The 21,108-nt window shown below is 41.3% G+C and overlaps 1 protein-coding gene across 3 annotated transcripts in view; it reads right to left on the reverse strand.

Annotated features, from left to right (window-relative positions):
* Positions 1-21,091, reverse strand: part of LOC142588440 (uncharacterized) — a 32,215-nt gene extending 11,124 nt beyond the window's left edge. Inside the window, exons 1-10 of one of the 3 annotated variants that reach the window (XM_075700181.1) lie at positions 20,439-21,090; positions 18,328-18,640; positions 17,195-17,329; positions 15,786-15,977; positions 14,516-14,758; positions 13,660-13,912; positions 11,821-12,119; positions 7,688-7,774; positions 7,491-7,597; positions 6,722-6,962 (exon numbers count right to left, since the gene is read on the reverse strand). In XM_075700181.1, the coding sequence (XP_075556296.1) occupies positions 6,747-6,962; positions 7,491-7,597; positions 7,688-7,774; positions 11,821-12,119; positions 13,660-13,912; positions 14,516-14,758; positions 15,786-15,977; positions 17,195-17,329; positions 18,328-18,640; positions 20,439-20,822 (2,229 nt within the window). In that variant the 5' untranslated portion in view covers positions 20,823-21,090 and the 3' untranslated portion in view covers positions 6,722-6,746. Of the gene's footprint in view, positions 1-1,476; positions 6,963-7,490; positions 7,598-7,687; positions 7,775-11,820; positions 12,120-13,659; positions 13,913-14,515; positions 14,759-15,785; positions 15,978-17,194; positions 17,330-18,327; positions 18,641-20,438 lie in introns of those variants that run through there. The other 2 variants (XM_075700180.1, XM_075700182.1) reach the window with 2 other exon arrangements.
* Between the last annotated feature and the right edge of the window lie 17 nt (positions 21,092-21,108).

The raw sequence follows: 21,108 nt of genomic DNA on the forward strand, positions 1-21,108 counted from the left end.
AATCTCTTGCTGTGCCCATCTTTGTGCAGGTCTTCAATACACTGCATACGTGAAGCCTAACTACAGACTCGCGTAAGCTAGACATACATTGCAGATAACAGGTCTCAATGTTAGGTGTCGGCCAGTCACTAAGATGGTTGTGCCTCCTCCTGTGTGTGAAAACGGAATGCGTGCCCTAATTAGCCAGTGTGTCGTGAGAACTGAGCCAACTCGAGCTACAAATATCCACCGGCAGCAAGATACGTAACGAACGTAACTCGCGACTGCTGCTTGTTGTAACACGTATCCTGTGGTGTCAGTCAACTGTGAGTCATGGCGGCAATTTTCCATGTACAAATGTGTGATTTTCTTGTAACACAAATGCGATATCCTTGCAAGAAATTGGCCGCAGGTAAAAGTCTGCAGAATTCAGCAATTCTACCTGCTCTAAACTTACTTATAACAGTAGCAGGCTTTCGCATCAGATGCTGCCGAACAACTTCTTTTTAATTCGTGCACCGTTAATTGTCTTCGTCCACTACGGTATTCTCTGCCATGTCCTCCGAAAGACATGCACAGACATTACTGGAGCTTGATGTGGGCGAGTTGGTTTTGCATACTTGAAGAAAAGAGCGCTACGTAGACGCAGACTAAAAGAGGAACATGTACGACGACAAGGCGTTTTCTTTCTTTCTTTTCTTTTTTTTTTTTTTTTTTGAACTTCGGGAGCGACTATTCCCTGTTTGAGGTAGTGTGTCACTATCCGAGATTGACAGGAGTTGATTGCGATGAGGTTGATGCACGTGGCGATGGGACAAGGTTGAACTTGTGAATACAGGAAGGAGACCAGTGTAGAAGAAATCTGAAGCAGCAGAAGCTTGATGTGGGCGAGTTGGTTTTGCATATTTGAAGAAAAGAGCGCTACGTAGATGCAGACTAAAAGAGGAACATGTACGACGGACAAGTGCCTTGTCCGTCGTACATGTTCCTGTTTAGTCCGCGTCTACGTAGCACTCTTTTCTTCTAACAGACACTACTATGTGCCAAGTCTGCATGGTGCAAAGTATCCTGCACAAATTGCTGTGCATGAAGGTTGCACGGTAGATCTGTGAAGTGCTCGTCAGTGGCAGCGGGCCAAGTTTTGTTTTTCTTTACCAGCCAAGAATGAGGCTGTGGACTGTCGACTACACAATAACAATAGAGTGGCGATGATGCGGTAACAGAAACAATAGACAAGTGGACACAGCAAAGCCGTTTCTAAGATCTTAATTGCTCTCCCAGTGAAATTGTTTTAACTAGTGTTTGAACGCTCTGCAGAGCTTGATAAAGATGCAAAAGTTCATGATTCTCCAATGTATGATTTACAACAGGTGGGTCACGAAATGGGAACTCTGCTGCCACAGTGAGAAAGTGTTAATTGGTTTCTGCTCCTTAATACAAGTTGCTGAACAGTTTGCACACAATGGCATGCATAGCACCACAGACAAAACAAGGTCCTATGTTTTCTGAAAACATTTATTTAATTGCAAGAATGTGAGGATAACTATGCATGCAACACAGTTGATAACAAACGACAGAAGCTCCAGTAAAGGTACATCCAAAGTGAGGAAACAAGTAGTTATGTTGAAATTGCATCAAGGCTGTGTTAACATTCGTTTTCCCTTGGCTACGGCTCGGATTGACATGTTTTCTGACTGCATTGCTGCAGGATGGCCTTAAGGTGTCTTCTGAAGGCATTGCAACATTTAATGGTTTGCCTACTATATCTTATATTGAGATCACGCTTGTTGCAGTTGGTTCAAAGTTGTGCTGTCTGCAACAGGCTGTATTTTTTTGTCAGCCTAATAGCTGTGCCACACAGGCATAGCCATTAGCAGAAGTGCCTCAAGCCTTCAATTCATAATTGCCATTTGTACAGTGCCACACGTAGAAATTCAGTAAATGAGCCTTTTGGTTGAAGGGCTTGGGATCAGCTCTTCACCTATAAAAGGCACACGAGATGTAGAAACTCTATTCAGGCAACTGCTATGCCAACCGAGTGAGCTTTGTTGCAATCGAAAGAAAAATTGAACTCTGTTCGGAGGACCTTTATTTACTCGGGCCTGCTGGTGCTTCTACAAAATTGGATTAATTCCGAATAAATTGAAGTGGCCATGTCTACAACTTCATAACTCTGCACTGATAACAGATGTCACAATTTTTTAACCATTGGAGAATTTAGGGCAGACAAATCTAATGTGTCGTTTAGACTTTGCATGAAATTATTACATTGTTTATATGAGTTTTGTCAGAGCCCTTTTAATATGATAGCCCTTTTATGCTACAGGCATCCTAACAGATGAAGCCTTGAGGCTTCAGCTGGTAATTTCTAACAATCTTGTTCTTAAAAATTAAAGTCTGCGAGCTTTAATTACTAATCTGCCAAAAGTCCACAAAGTTCAACCTTTTCTTTTAACCCTTTCAGCATCATTGAAGTATTGGTATGTTTTCAAGTTTCTGTCTCGCCATGTCACTGGCATTGGATAACAATGTGAGGACCATACCAAGAGAGCATTTGCCATTATTTTCGTCATTTTATTCCCTTCTGCACAAAGTGTTGTGTTCATTTTATAATATCAAGAAAGAAAAAAAAAAAGGATTAAATGCAGCAAACTTCAGTTGGATTGGCTCAGAAATGGCCAGACATGAAAGAATGTTTTTACATTCCACACGTATGAATACAGAAAGCCCATGATAATGCTTTCTCATAATGGCATGCTGAGAAGTTGTCCACAGCTTGTGTGCAAGCAACTTGGGTGTGCAGTGTGGGAAGCTGAAAACAATCGGTCCTCTTTGAAGATAATGGTATTTCAGGAGCAAAGTGGCGCTTCATGAATTTGATTGACATGAATGTTACATCATACCTAGAAATGCTAATCTATTTGCTTCTGCTTGCAGAGGAGACAAATTTTAAAAGGCTGAAAAAGCTTCCGCTGTGAGGTGTTTATGATGCAATGACATGGTTACACAAAAGGTGTTGATGAATTGAGTAACGTGTAGCATATTAATGTATGATTCCAAATTAGCTTTAAATGTTGAATTTGTCTTATCATTATGATGTTTGCTGTTATAATTCATTACACTAAGAGGCATGAGGAACTAGAGCACTTACTGTCATTAACCCTGCTTGTGCGGTGCGCATTGCTTCCCTCATCCTTTCTGTCATAGCCTGCAAGATACATTATCTGCATCTGTAAACTTTTTTTCTTTTTGAATACCTTTGAAAGTCCCTCTACACACAGGTCTTTGCTTAGTTGTCTACATTAGCACAACCACTCCGTACAGCTGTTCTGGTCATTCCATCTATTACACATATCCACATAAAACACAGAGTGCCATACAAAAACCCTACGTCATTTCGCACTACGTTCACTGTAAAAACACCTGTGCTATAACATTCTTAAGTTTACAGCGAGCATTTGCAGCGAAGTAACAAAAGTTTGCATTTTAAACAGTACAAAGAGTTCTTGCTCTACCTTTGAAATTATCACAAGAGCTCAGTCGATGATCTGGGACAAAAAACAAGATTTCACTCAATCCATACAATGCACGTGAAGACCATCCTTTTAATTGCAAGAGAAGTGCTGTATTTCCACAAATGCAATGCTAGTCCTCCTTTATTCGCAATAAAATGTGTGCTTCGTGTCACAGTTGCAACTACCATTTTACAAATACCACGCAATATTTATTTTCCCACAGCGCATTGGCTTGACTACCCATTATCTGAGCAGTACAAATCGTAGATCTTGTGATGCACACAACAATGACTAGTGCTACAGGATTGACAAGCATAAAGCTTTTTTTTCTTTTCTGTCATGTTCTGCTTCCTATGCATGCAATTGCAGTTCATCTTTACAGTGTCAATAACATTATAGCTGCAATAACAACACTTTAGTGATCATAAAAATTCAACCAAGGCTAATGCTCAGTATATTTGAGGCTGCATCACGTATGTGCAAATATGGCAAACCCTCAAGCAGTACGTCCACTATCAAGTCCCATTTCACATCCGCATTTTGAACTTGGGAGTGAGAGATAATGTATGGTAATTAGTATGCAGAATATACAGTGCATACAAAATCATATTTGTGACATCTAGGAACACATACTGCATCCATAGTTAAGTATAATTTAAGTATGATACCTGTATTTTACTGATGAAGTGTTGTTAATACTTCACTTTTGTTAGGTCATACAGCCGAACCATGTCACATCCGATATGAAAATACCTTCGTTACATCTGACATTCATTATAACCATCTATTTATTACATGCTGATATTGACAAGAAACAATTTAGATTTACTTCGTTGTATCTGATAGTCGTTATATTGAGGTTCAACTGTACTATTAAGTTTCATCTGTTACATGCTTTGTATTAGTACAATATTTCAAATGGGTCATGTACATTTTCAAGGACCTAAGTCTTTACTTTCTTGTGGTTTGTTGAGCGACATACTTTTGATCTTTCGTGCTACTTACTTACGAGGCTGCCAAGCTCAGACCAATGCATTTTTTAAAAACCAGTTTTTCTGTCTCCCCCTCGTAGAAGCTAGTCGTTTACATGTGCAGTTGATTCCAGCACTTTACAGACTGAGGCCTTCGTGAAAATGCCGAATTTCTGTGAACCTTGGGCACGGAGCCTAAAATTCATATTTGTAGTTTGTACTAGTGCAGCTGGCCACAAAATTTTCCGGGACGTGATTTACACAACAAATGCGAATTTCTGCTTTGTAAAGTTACGGCACTTCTAATTTAATGGTCTACTATGCAGGTCACAAAAGCTGCTTCACTTCGTTTCATACTTAGCAGGCAACATTGCAGAAGCAATGCAAGTAGTACAGTCATAGAACTCACTTCATGCGTTTTTGAGAGCAGCTGTTCTAGACCTGCGGCACTTTCTACGGAATAACAACTTCACATATAACGACCACAACAGTGGACATAAAGTTATGTCAAATTACAGATTGTTTGTGTACCTTGGCGCTTCCAGTATGTGGCAACGTACCATGCTTTGGTCATGAGTGCAAGCGGTGCACCGTGGCTGCTGGAAGCAGAGACATGCCACTCCACTCATTCGGTGGCTGATAGGAGCAGAGCGCCGACACCTTCTATATAAAAATTCGTAATATTTTGCAACGGAAAAGTATGAGACCTAACATTATTGATTTGCATGTGCATACCTATATTTCCTTCATATGTGATAGTCTATTTTTCAGTCCCAAATGCAAGCAATGCAAGAAGTCTCTGTAGCCTTCGTAACGTTGCTTGTTATGCAGGTAATGGAGTATATTACAGACTGAAACTGAATTCGACACCATGTACCCAGGCTTTACAAGAAATCATTTTCTTTTTGTAAATCCTATGTCCCTATAACTTTCGTGGCCAACAGTACATGTACCATCAAGCACTGTTGTACGCTTTTACAAGCCACACACCCAAATTGAACAGAAATTGTCTTCATGAAATATTCATCCCACAGACTTTTGGAGCCAACTGCACAGGTGTTGCCAGTATGAAAAATGACACCTAAATAATAATAAAACAATTGCTACTGCAAGAGTATTCGTTAGAATGTTAGTCGGTGGTGCATGCTCAGTAGTTCTTGCTTCTAAAACACCTCGTGTAGTACTTCTTCATTTGATAGTTGGAAGTGAAAATATCTATTGGGGGGTGTGGAATGCGTATCGGGTGTTTCTTTTCATATTTCCTGGCTGCGTGCATCCTGCTCATAACTGTAGGTAAAACATCAGTTTCACAGGGCGCGTATCATTGATGACAAGTATCAGAATGAATGGCTATATAGCTTAGAACCATGAGATTCCTTATGTGTAATGCTAGTGAGCCAAAACATTTCATTGCCTTCTGTAAGGAGGACTTCCTCGAGCACACTCCTTTTCTTTTAAATTGTGATTGGGTTTACTTGATAATGTGGAGTAGCTTCAATTTTTAGGCCAGGCATGGACCTGCATCTTTATCTGCATGAGATAGAGCTATAATTGGCTTCCATTCATTAAGCATTTGTTAATTTGGCTCTCTACTTAAGTCAGAGATCTCAGCAGATGACCATGCACGCCTGTGCACAAGTAAGCCCACTTGAACTCTAAATATTTTCTGGCTCATTTGAGAAGGGGTAGTATGTGTGGTTGATTAGACACACTTACAAGTCAGCTGCACCTAACAAACTTAAAAGTGCATATTTGTGTCGCTATGTAAAGTTCGCGGGTGCAGTAGTGATACGATGCACTAGAAATGCCTGATATGCTGGCCAATATGTATACTGCACATTTCCTTGGCCAATGGCCACACCAACCCATTGCTTATGCGCAGTGTACGAGCAATAACATCCTTCTTGCCTTGTCTTTTTATGAACTTTCTAAAATTTCTCCCACCTGATTTTTGCTTGCATGTTTCATTTTTCTTGACTGCTGCACCTTCAGGACAAATTTAAAACTTGCATGGTTGCTTGCGCAGTGCTCATCTCCACATGCTCGTCACAGCAAGACTTGTTACCACTGCGCACATTGATGGTAATCACAAAGGCACCATCGATTTTGACCTGCGTATAGTTTGAACCAATACTTCATGTTCCCAATTGAGGGAAGTTAACTAAAGTCAAGTGTAACGGACGTTAAGGGAAAGCCACATCTTGTCTCAAGATACAAACTTTCAAAAGGGTACTCTGTCTTCCCTTATCAACATACTTGCAACATACGGAGTTAGTGAGGCTTAGAGATACATTCCGTTGACCAGGTAGTCGGCATCATGTGCAAGCGACGACCGGCCTCCCCGGCGTGCTAGCCGGTGTCGTGCCAGGCGAAGACGACAGCCGACCAACACGAGCAGGAGACCCGTGATGCAGAGACCCAGCGTGAGGGCCAGCACGGCACTGCCCGATTCTTGTTCAGCCCCACGGCTCCCTTGCTCCACTTGGGTAAAGCTCACCTGTAATGCAAGGTGTTATTATACATTGTGCTGGGAAAACTGCACTGTCGAACCTCATTATAACAAAGTCCCAGCCAACATGAGAATACCTTTATTATATCTGATACTCGTTACAAGCATATATTTAAGAGTGTGTACGGACACACTGTCACATGTCACATCATGTCCTTGCGTATACTCTATATGTACGTCACATGTAACAATGCTGTTATATGTGACAGCTATGTGTTGCAACACACACATTTTAGCGATAATTATGTTGCAAATTTCGAACAAAGGTAATCGTATAATGAGTGAAGTATGTGCGAATGAATTACTATAATGGATGTCTGGATATGTTTTTGGTAATTTCTTACACTTTCTTTTTTTCCAGCTGTAGGTGTACTTTTTGTTTATTACCATTGGTTTCTGACCTTACCTGCGTGTTAAAAGAAGGACAGCGCGAGAGACTGGGACCAACAAAGACGCACACAGCGCTGGTCCTATTCTAACAAGAACTACCAACATACCCAACTCTACCCTTCTTACCTGCATGTTAGCGACCTCATGGAGTCTGCTGTATTGCACAGGCCTCTCATTGTGATGGTGTGGCACTTCAGAACCAGCCGTTGCCTTTGCTGGTTTTGCATGGGGCTCTGAAAAAAAGGGAGTTCAACATTGCACGCGGAACTGTGATCGCACACGGCAACCACTCTGCTTTCTGGTGCTAGAGTAGAGTGACTCACTCTGCAGGTGCTCTGAGATGTGCTTTGAACTACTTTGATGGGGTGCCGGTGGGGGTGCCACTTCAACAACAGGCTGATAGAAGGTGTCTGTGGCAACAAATGTGAGTTAATTCAGTGCTTCAGGACAGAAATCTGTGAAAGCTTTCCATACATTATGCTGTGGCATTCAAGTGTTTATGGTCACAATTTGCGTGATCCGAAGTTGAATTAGCACAACAAAAGGATGCACATGAGAAGGGAAACAAAATTACAGCTTATGCTCACTTATTGCACTAATTGACCTGAATAGTTAAGCAAAAACCAGCTAGTCTGAAAGTTATTGATTTTAAGATAACATTAAAATGCATGTAAAATGCAGGAATCTGGACATTGGGCAACTTCTGAAATGACTTGAATGAAACTTGCTGAAATGAAAAGAAATCAACAATTAGTAATGAATGATTACAAGCACGAGCTTTATTTGGTTTCTCAAATACTTAAGAAATTTGCCAAAAATAAAATATTCAAAAGAAATACTTGAATGAAACTTGCTGAATTGAAAAGAAATCAGCAATTAGTAATGAATGATTATAAGCACGAGCTTTATTTGCGCTCTCAAATACTTATGAAATTTGCCAAAAATCAAATATTCAAAAGAAATAGGAATTGTAAGTGTACAGCTCTAGCTCCTCAACAAGAACAGATGTTGAAATTCTGAAATCTGACGGAGCAGACGTACTAAGCACGATACATTTCTTCTTACGAGGATGTGTTGCACTGTTCAGGAGAGGTTTGCTAAAGTTCTCTTGATAAAATATTATGATTTGGAATGACATCTTATATCTCATATTTGTGAAAATTAGGTGCCCTGGCAGCTGTAATAAACAGAATTTCTGTAGCTATATATATATATATATATATATATATATATATATATATATATATATATATATACTTTGCAAAGCTGTAGCTTGCGGTTTAAAATTCAATTGCTTGTAGTTTAATGATTTTGTCATATTTTTCTTGCAGGCCCAAATTCAAGTTGATCTCCCATTATTCACTATACTCCATCTAACCAACTCTATACAGTGCAGTGAAAGCTCTGGGCTACGTCAGCCAACAACAACAACAGAAAATTCTCAGGGTTTATGTGTCAGAAACATGATCTGATAATGAGGCACACCGTAGTGGGGGACTCTGGTTCAATTATGACCACCTGGGGTTCTTCAATGACTGAGCACCCATTGCATCGCACACGACTGTTTTCGCATTTCCACCCCATCGAAATGCAATCGCCGTTCAGCCAACCATAAAAATAAACCGCTGATCACCCTTTGCTCGATGCCAATTGGGTGGGAGCGTCATGGAAGGTTTAGTAGCATGCAATGAGCAAGCCCTCCTTCCTTCTCTAGAAATCATAACCAAGTTCCACTAATGATTGGCTGACATGAACTCTGGCTTTTTCTGTAATGCACGGAATTGGAGAGATTGAGTGTAGATGTTAACTTTTTGATTAGACAAGTTTCACTCAGTTCAGTCTAGTCGCAGCCTAGTGAGAGCGCTTCTACGTTTAAACTACACACCAATAAAAAATGATAGTTCAGCAAGAGGTGAGACATTTTGTCAATCTCTGGGACATGCATGTGGAATGGCAAATGGACAAGGTAGTGCAACACAGTCCTTAAAAGAAAGAAAAAGCAGCATTCATGTGACTTTTTACTGTGCGTGAAAAACTGGTCTCAATTTTTGCTGCTTCAAAAAAAAAAAAAAAAAAAAAGAAGAAGGCAGAGTGCACATTGCCTGTATTCCACGTGCCATTTGCTAGCTGACATGCACCTTGCATTTGTGACTGAAAGGAGCTGCACATAAATCTCAGTACTATGCATAAGGTGCAGTTAGTGTAGTTTCGCTTGTGGTCAAGTTCGTCATAACTTAATATATTCACAGGTGTGTAGGCAAGGACACAGTACAGACAGTACTCGTATCACTCGATGAAGCTGCAGCTCATTCCACCGACTGTAATGAGCTGACAGACAACTGAAAATTATGACTGCTTAAAACCTAAAATATTCCCAGAGGCTGAGATCTCTGGAAAACTTCTGTGGATGTACATTTTCTTGCCTATAATTGTTAAATGCTATACCTGCAGGCACCATACCTTGCTTCACGGAGATAGGGTGACTTGTTGCATATGCTTTTTAGTGTAATGAGAGGCTTATGTCGCCTTTTTTCACAACTGCGATGTAGAGACAGTAAATTCACGCTGGACATAAAGTTAATTTTGGTCAAAAAGGAAAGGTGATTATTTCGGACTTGCAAGCATGTGAGGAGACCGATCAAGCTGATATTTATGCAGCATTTGATAATACATTTGACACCAGAGTCAGAATTAAAATCTTGTAATAACTATCTGCTGATTTACATAGATAAATCCAACTTGGATGAGATTAGTTTGTTTTGAATATGGATGATGAAAACATACTTTGTGGGTTGTTATTACTCCGTATTCATGAACATGTTTAGATTTGCTGAAAGAGAGGACAGTGCCATCCCTTGACTGAGGTGATCAATGTGTTCCAGTAACCATGGCTTCAGAGATTAACTGCACTGCATGTGCTGAAGATTTTGGAGGCCATGCAGTAACACCCTCTGGCAATGATAACATTCTTGAAAAGCATGCCTTCACTCTAGTGCCTCTGGGTAGATGCTAGCAGCACACGTTTATGAAGTTGTAGCTCAGGAAATAGTGGGCAGCATAGCTAAAGCACTGTATCCATGTTGGTTGAGGGTCAGTGCAACCCTCCCCTTGATGGAGCCGATTTATGTTTGTGAATATGGTTGTTAGTCTAAAGGTTGTATGCTCAAGAGGCTGAATCTCCACCTAATCCAGTCAAGCCTCGATATAGTGAGCAATGCTGTAAAGAATTATTGGATATAATGAATTATTGGATATAACAGAGTCAACATACATTGTTTCTTGCTGATGTCAGCAGGTAACAATGATGAATATAGTATAGCAGGTATGGTGGACATAGGATATATAACAAAGGTATTTTTTGTGTTGGCTGCGACATTATTATAATGAGGTTTCGCTGCACTAAGATGAAAACAAACAAAAAAACAAGCAAGAGTGCTCCCAGGCATCTTCAAGTGTTAATGTTTACAGTCATATGCAGTTTTGCCCCTTGATCCTGTGCGATTATGCACTGTTGCGTGCACTTCTTTATAGAATCTCCTGTCCAATTGTAGAGACATAACGTGCAGTGTTAAAAAATTTCCATAATAGAAATCCATTGAATTGAATTGAATTCTGAGGTTTTATGTGTCAAAACCACAATTTGACTATGAGGCATGCATCATAGTGGGGGACTCTGAATTTATTTTGAACACCAGGGGATCTTTAGCTAGCCTCCAATGCATGTGAAACAGGCATTTTCTCATTTCGCCCTCATCGAAATGCGTCCGCCTTGGCTGGGATTTGATCCCGCGACCTCGTGCTTAGCAGTGCAATACCATAACCGCAAATTAAGCCACCGCGGTGATTAAGAAATCCATCACTGCTGCTTTCTATTCCTGTGTAAAATGACCTCCCTTTCCAAAACAAATGCACGATGTGTGTAGTATGTAAAGAACTTTCTGTTAAAATAAAGATTATTAAAAATAGCAGTTAAACAATTTTGCTGGAAGCATGTACTTTTAACTTAATACCTTTGCATTCGGGGCAGCTCTGCTGGCAATGCACTCAGTGATACAAGCAAACCTTGCTACCGTATTTTTGCGCGTATAACCCCCACCAAATTTTTTCTTAAATTTAACAGTGAAATGGGGGTGCGGCTTATGTGCAAATTTCGCCATAAAGTGTCGCTTCACAACAGCATGGCACGTGCCTTGAAGGGCTGTTGTAATTGGGGGTGCTGATTATATGTGGTAGCGGGTTATGTGCGCAAAAATATGGTACTAAGAAGTTGGAAGCAGCACGAAAATACCTCGTATTCGTTACACACGGGTATGAAAATATTTACTTTGTTATATCCGATAATTCATTATGTCCGTTCAACTGTATTGGTTACACACCCACAGAGAACTTTGAAACCATGCAATGAACTTGATAGATCTGCGCTGTTCATGATACAAGTTAACGAGCATTGCCTCACCATCTTCATTGGCAGCTGGTACGACCGGTTTGGCTGGCATCACTGGATGTGGCTTGAGTTTTGGCTGCTCCTGCACTGGTGGCTGTGGCTCCAGCTGCGAGTCAGACTGTGACTCTTGCACGAGACCCTGTTGCTGGCCTACAGATTGTTCCGCAAGCTTGCTGCTTTGCGTATCCTGTGACACTGGTCGGTTTGAATGGCCTCCAATAACGGGGTGTAGACGTCGACTGTAAGGAGTCAGGGTCGGAGGGTATGGCTGCGGTCCATAGCTGTCACCTTGATCCACGGGACCCAAGGGGCTGCAGAGATGCAGCGTGTCATGGAGATCCGCAAAACCAGTACATTATTCAATGACGATTGGCCTATAGCCAGAAAAATATCCTTCAGGGGTTCCTTAGCTTAAAGCCACTTGGAAAAGACAGACTAAGCTGCAAGATGCATTGTAAATACTGTGCAAGATATTTTATTATATTATGTTAGTTATATAATGTTTTATGGCGCAAAAGCAATAAGGCTATAATGCACTAAGATGCACTATGATGTATGATGTGACTGTGTTGAACACAGTAAAAATAAATTGTATATGCAGGTAGCCAAGTTACCAACCCCTGCCTCTTCAGTCAAGCTTTATGGACAGGAAGAAAGATCTAGCTCATTGTAATCACAACTGCAATCACTGGACCAACTACAAATATTTCACTCCTTTTTTAATTACTGAGCCCAAGGCATGTGATCACATCCTGAAATTAGAATCTAGTGTTCTTTAAGGTCCACTATGTGACATTTCCTTAACTAGAACATGCTTACTAAGGCTGCCATAAAGGTTAGCACTCAATCTGCTTTATCTTGTGAACTGCATGCACGCAAATTATCTCAGAAATTGACTGAAATGAAAAATGTCTAAATGGCATGATCCCAGATGTCCTACTAGATTATTAGGCTCATTACTGCGTGTATTTATTACTGCGTGTGTCTACATGGACGTAGGTACGCAGTTATGGAGAGAACTTTTGTGCATTTTCGGCGCCTTTTGAGTTCTGTGGACCAATGGTTGAGAACTACTCCCTAGTGAAATTCCTGAACTACAGCCTTAAGTGTTTCAAGTATTGCAACCGCAACTAGTACGAGCTGGTTCTGTCTTTTAATCAACTGGTCCCTATCGAAACCCGACTGGTCTCTACCGCAGGCCAGCTGGGAAGCAAATGGTTCCATTTGGAGGCTAAGTGGAAACCAACTGGTCTCACTTGTGAGTCAATTGGGTATTGAAGTTTTAGTTACAGCCCAGTTAGGAAGTAAGGGGTCCCAGTTGTAGGTCTAGTATAGTAATGATGCTGCTTTCATGCTTAATGTTAAGCAAATGACCAGTTTTCATTATTGTGTATATAGAACGCAAAACAATGTTAAGACCAGGACAGGGAAGAGCATCTCTTTCCGTGAGAGACACACGTCCGGTCTTGGTCCTATTTCACATTGTTTTGTATCCTATTACGCCATACTAAGCATAAACAGATAGCCCAGCAACAAGTAGTGATATGTTACATTTCTTTGATAGTAAGCCCTGCTTTCTATTCTTCTCTGTCTTCTACGGAGCCTTTTATGCCAATAGGACACATCCCCTCTGCAACGTGCTACATGCGGTACCTAACATATAGCTTTGACAAGATACTGGTGCTAGTTGAAGTGCAAGGGGGAAAAAAAAAACACACTTTTTTTCTTTCCTTATCTTATGTCATATTGTTTTGCATCCTATTACACCACAATAAGTATGAACGAGCTAGCCCAGTAACAAGCACTGAACCAGTCCTTGATTGCAGTGTCAAGCTTTAGTCGAATACCCACCCACGACCTATCTTCCAGTGACTGGGTGGGTAGTCTTGTATAGACGACACTTGCTGTTTCTGCTGCTGCAGTTCGTGTTGCAACTGCTTGAGCTGGTGTTGGCGAAACTGCTGCTGCTGGTAGCGCTGCTGCTGCAACCTTTGCTGTTGCTGCTGCTGAAGCTCTTGCTGCTGCATCTGCTGCTGCTGGTATTGGTGTTGCTGAAGGTTCATCCTTGGCTTCTGGGCTCTGAAGTTCTGTGGCTGGATGATTCCTGCAGCAAAAGCAAAAGAAAGTGACTTATAGATTAATTTAGTACTTGGATTCATCTCTTGGATTCATCACTTGGATTGATGCAGATACATGTGCAGTATGGCACTGGTAAGATGTATTGATATGGTATGGCATATTATATAACATGATAACATAATATAACATATATATGACATATTATACCATATACCTTATGGTATATTGATATAGTATGGTATATGCTATGGCATATTGGTAGGGTATTGTAGGGTATATATGGTATGGTATCGAGTGCGGCATAGTGTAATCAAGGATATGTTGTAATGTGGTGTGGTACTGACTGGTGGAGTAACTAACGACACATTCAGGTGAAGCTGCACTGGTGTGCAGAAGAACAAGCACTGAAAAAGTATAATGCTATGAATGTAATTACATTCATAGCACACATTAGCACAGAATGTAAGACATCCTGGCTTTTGTTATCGGTTTAAACAAGTACCTCTACTGAGGACACATCTTATAATTAACTTCAATGGATTGTTGCTGCTATGTTAATTGTACTAACTGTCACAGCCCCTGGTCATTTGTAAATATCGACTATGAAAAGTCATGCGGAAAGCCGTACCATCAGCTACCATGGGGTAGAGCTGCGTGTCAGCGTCGTTAATCCAGTACCGGTAGCTCTCAGGGTAAGCCTGCCCGTAGTCGTAGTACTTGGTCTGTTCTGCTGCAAAAGGTTCTTCATATGGGTCTCTGTACTCTGGCCGCGCATGACTGTGGCTGCTTTCATCGCCCCAACGAAGCCTGTTGTTGTGAGCCAAAGATGAGAAGCTGTTGTGGCCACTGAGCACAGGCTTTGGAATTCTCCCTGCGATGAGCAAGCAAGAAAGCTTCGTTAAAGTAATCTCAATTTAACTGAAAGCCTGTGTTTAGCCTTTATCATTACAGAACGGCCCAACAGAATACGGAAAGAATAAATTAACAGACACAAGCACCGATATCTTGTTTGTTTGTTCTTTCTATCTTCTGTCCGCTGCTGTGCTGTTTTTATAATGTATTACCAACTGGCCTGGTCACACACATTGCTTTATCATTACCTTACATAGCAACTGGTCAGACTGACAGCTGTGTGCATTGGCATACAAGGCGCTCCATAGTAGGCTTTTAAGCAATGCATAGAAATGATTAATGTAGAAGAAATTAAGAAGTTATTTCTTCTGCGAATTAAGTGGTGTTTGCAGTTGTGGACATCAGAAGTTGTACAATAATCACTGTCTAACTCATAATTACCTAGACCACTAATTCACTTTTCATTATTTACTTATAGTATGCCAGTTATTTCTCAAGGGTTCTCCAATGAATAAATATCTAAAGACTACCGCCAGTTCTAAAGACATTTTGTCCCCAAAGTCCATTAGAAAATTAGATTGGTGCTCTACGCATATTTTGTGCCAGAGCATGTAAGGAAGGCTTTCTAACGAAATGATATGCCAAAGGCCGATGCATCTTGCTTCAAGTTGGTTGACGAATATCTCAAAACGAGATGCATTACAGGAAGCTGCATGTCCCCACTTTGGTCGTGTTTGCCTCCATTTTGCTCCTAATGTTTTTCATTGAGTTTCGATGCTTGACACATACTGTGACACAGATCTGAGCATTTGCCATGCCTCTCACTCTTGAAGTTTACATTCTGCTTGCTTCTTTCACAAACTTCAGAGTTATAGCTAGTGCTGTCATCACCCAGATAGTGTCAAGGAGGCTTGTGCATTTCTCTGTGCTTAACCACTGCACCTGTCCATGTCTTTTATTCTGTTGTCTGTGTCTTATTTTATATGCCTAAAGCCATTTCTAAAAAGCACATGTTACTTTACCCCCGACTTTTTCATTCCACACACCTCCCATATCAACTGCAGAGTTGTGGCGGGGACTGTCATCATTCGAAGAAGGTTGCAGAGGATTGGCTGGGGGTACTCTGTCTTGCTGTTCCATGTCCACCGCAGTTGTGCTTCCTGGTCTAGCATGTTCGGCTGTGGTTGGCAAAGTCGTCGTAGATGGGTTGGCAGTAGCACTGCTAGCCTCTGGTATCTCTGTTGAAAACAATTTGACAAATTGTACAGCGCGAGCACTGCTACAAAGTTCACTTGCAACGACAAAAAGATCAGTGCATGCCGATATATCAGAATTTCATATTGGCAGCTGTGTGTATACTAGTTAATCAGAAATGTTGAATGGAGTAGTTGGTTATTCCACATTCCGTTGTACATTTCGAAGCTGAGATTAAGAGGAAGGGATGGAGTTGGGAAGGCCATGTAATGCATAGGACAGATGACTGGTGGTCCATCATAGCTGCAGAATGGCTGCCACGGGAAGGCAAGTGCAGTCGAGAGCAGCCGAGAACTAGGTGGTGTGATGAAGTTAGGAAATTCGCAGGTGTAAGATCGGATCAGCTGATGCAAGACAAGAGTAATAGGAGATTGATGGGAAAGGCATTTGTCTTGCAGTAGACATAGTATAAGTTGATGGTAATGACGGCATGTGGTAGTGGTGATGATGATGGCATTCCATTATACATATGTCCACTGCTGCCCTGGTAAATGCAAGGCAGGAGTAGGATGAAGCTGGTGTTGATATTGCTTTCTGCCAACTTCCTAGCTCTTAATTGCATGATGCATCAATTAGTCTTTGTATTTTTAATACCTTTTTTTTGACAAAGCAAACTTAGGTAATACTAATAGCCATTGAGTCACATACACGAAATTCACAAACATGCTAAGTGGCAATATTCCGATACGGTTTCATTTGTGCTGAATTTAATGTTTGGAAATTTCAGGCTGAGTAATAAGTGCCAAAGTTGTTGAAGCATTAGCCATTTTCAAAGAAGATCACTTACAACCTATGATTAATATAATGTTAGCAGTCACACTTTTCTTTGTCTTGGAAATGAATAAAATGTCTAAATGTGGTGTCATTATCAGCAACACCATGACACAAAAGAATGACTGTTCATTTGTTTAATTGCTATAATTAATTTACATGTTCTTGTATTATTTATTTATTTACTTATGTATTTATTTGTTTATTTATTTATTTATTTATTTATTTATTTATTTATTTATTGATGGATCGATCCACAGTATTGTAGGGTGTTACAGTAGGAATAGAAAGCACACAATATTTTCATCGCACGTGCTATACCCAAGCAGCAACTAAGAGGCTGTTCATTGAGCATGCAAGGAAAAGTTCACATGGGCAAACTACAAAAACAAAAATTAATGTGGTCAGTTCATCTTAAGCCAGAACTTACTTGCACCAGGGCACTTAAGGTCCTCGGCCTCATCGCTTCCATCCGCACATTGCGGAATGCCATCACAGACGTTGTAGACAGCAATGCATTCACTGGAATTCTGGCAGCGGAACTGATAGTGTTGACATCGGTGGCCTGCAAATCCGCGTTCAACATCGCTGCACTTAGTGAAAGGTCTCAGGAATTACACTGCATCCTTGTGAGATAAGCAGGATAGTGCTTAGTAAACTAAGTAAGGAAGCTAACTATGCACTGGGAAGCATCTGTGTCAAATGGCAGTGTGAGGGAATGAACTTCTCTTGAGCTGTCAGCTTTAAGCTATGTTGATTGTTCCAGTCTTCCAGATTGTTTTGCCTGTCTGTTTAAAGAAGCAGGGCATAGACAAGACAAGCGGTAGGACAACTCAGCTCTTAACAAATTACATTGTATTTCTTCCCCTGAGGAGTACTATATAGCATAAGTGCTTGAAGTGTGGTCCGCAAACCAACTGTAGTCCTTGAGGATTTTCAAGAGCAACTGTGAGGATTGCTCCAGTGTCACACCTTTGATGAGCACATCCTATCAAAAGACTGAGTGAGAAGTTTAGCAAGGCAGTGGGATGACATTTCTCATGTCCAAATTTATTGAAAACTTGCCAAAAGAAAGCCAAATTGAAAACAAGAAACGAGGTCAGGTGTCGAACAACATTTGAGGTCTCCGTTGTTCCTCAATTAAAACCGTTGTCAATCTTCACTTGAGAACATGCAACAGTGCTTTTGTTCATCAATATAAAAGTGCAGTTTACATGTAAAGCATCCGAAACATCTTTCCGGCAGCTGCAAATACAAATTTGTGTTATCATAGCTTCACTGTGGTTTCTCCTTGTACACCTTTGGGAATTGAAAACATAGTTAAGGACGTCATTGAATAACCTGTAAGATTGGTAAGGAGCCAATGAAGGTTAGAAGTTTGAGAACTACTGCTATATAGCAAAAATATGTAATCTTCATTCGTAAGTATCTGCTGCATGTGTTAGCCTTTCCCTCGTGTAGTCTATGTGCTGTTTTTTCAATCAACACAAAGCCAACTCTCCTGAACTGCTATTTAACAGGACCTGTCTCTTCATTTCTGTGTGTGGCAATTACGATGCTTACTGTCTGATGGATCCTCTTGGTCACTCTCGGCCTGGCCCACATTCACTTGGTGCGAGCTGCTCGTGCTTGTGGTCAACTTGGGTGCCTGCGTCACAGCAGGCGGATTGTGCGGTGGTCCGTCAGCACTGGCGAGGGGACGGGGCTGGCGCAGCTGCGTGAGTTCCTGTTCGTGGTGAGAACCGGGCCAGAGGGGGGCCTCGGTGTTGCGAGTGGGCACGGTGAGCACAGAAACTGTGTAGAATGCGTGGGCCGTGAAGAGGCACAGGAAGTGTGAGGGTGGCCCGCAGTCGAACAGGTAACAGCTGCCTTTTCCCTGCATCACAAGATTAACACCAGGAAAGGATATATACAGATGTTAGCAGTGTGGCTCGCAATGCAGTATGGCAATGGCCGTGGCCTGTACTGCACTGTGCATTGATGTGCCCTAATCAAAGACATGAGAGTGCTAGTTATAGAGAACCCACCTTGTCAAAACATGTTGCACATTGGAGAATCTTGCTTTTTCTTCGATTTAATTTATTTTCGATTCTACTACGCTGGCTTTCCTTTGAGAATCAAATAAACGAACATTCACACGAACTGGGCAGGCAGGTAAAAAATCTATGGATGGTGTTTACATGATTGAAGGGGTGCATTTCTGGATGCGTGTACAAACATGCATCCAGAATTGGACCTGGATTTATCTCGCAGATTAAGCAAATAAAGTTAATATTACACAAATAAGAAGTAAGGAATTGCAGAAATGCGACAAAAAAAAAAAAAAAAAGAGCCTTAGGACAGAAGAAATGCTTTCGTGAGCAGTATTACTCAAAGGTTGTGGACAGTGATACAGAACAGTGATGATCAACGTGTGTGCATGACAACTGTAAATGTAGGCTCTATCATTGATGTAAAGGCAGAAAATGGCTTGGTATTTCGGATGTATGAGTACAGTTAATGTAACTCCGTACTGAGAGTGAGAAGTGTTTAAAAGCATCACTGTTGTAGGAATATTCAGTTAGTGTGTACAGCTGATGTTTAATGTGCATTAAGAACTATTTGCCTCCTAGCTGTTTCATTACCACACCAAGTGGCCCCCATTTCACCGTAGCTCGTACATTACAGGCCAGGTTTGACCTAAGCTGTATATACGAGGCTCTTGGAATTCATACTGGAAAAGTATTTTACATGCTACTAAGGCTAATTCAGACAGTTCAAAATGCTTGAAGAGCAAAAGTGGTTAAATGTTAAAGCAGAGAAATGAGCGTGTTGTTGGACTTTTTGACATACTGTTGTGTACAAGACAGCAACATGTGAAAGACAAGACAGGAACATTAAATTAAACACTGTTATTTTGCTGCTGGGATTAATTATTGTTTTAATTTTACTGTTCTCATTTTTAAATTCGTAAATACACTGAATACTCCAGATGATAATGGCACACATTAGTATATATACATGCATATTGAACAATTCTGAACATTTTGATACGTAGAGTGCTAAAATTAACATGTGCTCTATATGATTGAATATCTTGGGAGACTATATATATATATATATATATATATGACTTTATTACTTACGAATACGCAGGTTTGTTGACACAAAAATTAGTGTTTGTAAAAGAGTTCGTGATTATAAACCCAAACCAAAAAAAAAGAAGAGAAGAAAACAAACATTAACGGTCAATATTGCGTGTATTATACACGGCGCAGATGAAGTGAGCAACACAGGACAATTAACACTTAGTAACAAATCTCACATTTTTATGTCAAATAGATAATATACATATATGTACATGATAAATATGTATATGATAGTGTTAACTGCGTGGAATAGAGAAATAAGAAAGGATCGAAATAACCGTCGATGATCGAGCTCTGCATATAGCCATGGAGCGCAAACGGAAGAGAGGGTATACCTGTGCTTTGTGTGCGAGAACAGTAAAGCATGCGGTGCGCGCAGCTGTCAATTCCACGATGCCGGTGACGTTCAGATTCCCTTTCTCTGCCCCCACGCGTCCCGTAATTAAACTTTTGCGGCGAGGTGTTCGAAGTCTGCATGCATTTCGCTCTTGGTGCGTGTCTTGCCCAAGAGCCGTTCTTGATTCAATATCACGCCAACATGCCTACCTTTTCTTCGAACACGGCTACGTTGCAGCTTGTCGTCTCCCAACACCACAGTATGCAGTCTCGGTTGGAGCTCAGCCCGGTTTCGTTCAGGTATCGCGCACCCATACGCCGAGAATCCTCGGTGCGGATGATGCGGTTCTCGTTCACTTGGAAGTTTTCCAGGACGTCCCTCATTGCCGCACTGGGTCCCGCAAGCGACTGCGAAGGATTGGGCCTCTTCTTAAGCGTGCGACCGCCAGGAACTGTCGCCGGAGCAGCGACTGGTAGCGATGGCTTAGCCGCAGTGACAGTAGGTTGTGCCGTGAAGCCCTCCTGCGCGAACGCGATGGGTAATGCGAGGAGGACCGCGAGTCCAGCTACTCTGCAAACACGAGCGCGATACATTTTGCTTTCTCCGGTGCGGCTCTGCGTGTGGACCTGCGAGATTATCTCGGTCCTGTTTTTCTGCGCATTGTAAGGTGGTGCGCTGTGCTTATGCGTTGATGGCCGACATCTTGTTTATATTTTCTGGTGCGTGCTGTTGGCTTGAGGCCCACAATGAACAAGCTGTGCGCATGCGCTATAGAAATGCGTGCATAGAAAGGTAGCCGCTTAGCTAGTGGTCATCATGATCTACGTTAATAAGTACCGCACTTTGAAGTTTGCTGCCAGTCGTTCAATCGAAATGCAA

Source organism: Dermacentor variabilis, chromosome 7, assembly GCF_050947875.1.
Source record: "Dermacentor variabilis isolate Ectoservices chromosome 7, ASM5094787v1, whole genome shotgun sequence".
Taxonomy (NCBI): Eukaryota; Metazoa; Arthropoda; class Arachnida; order Ixodida; family Ixodidae; genus Dermacentor; species Dermacentor variabilis.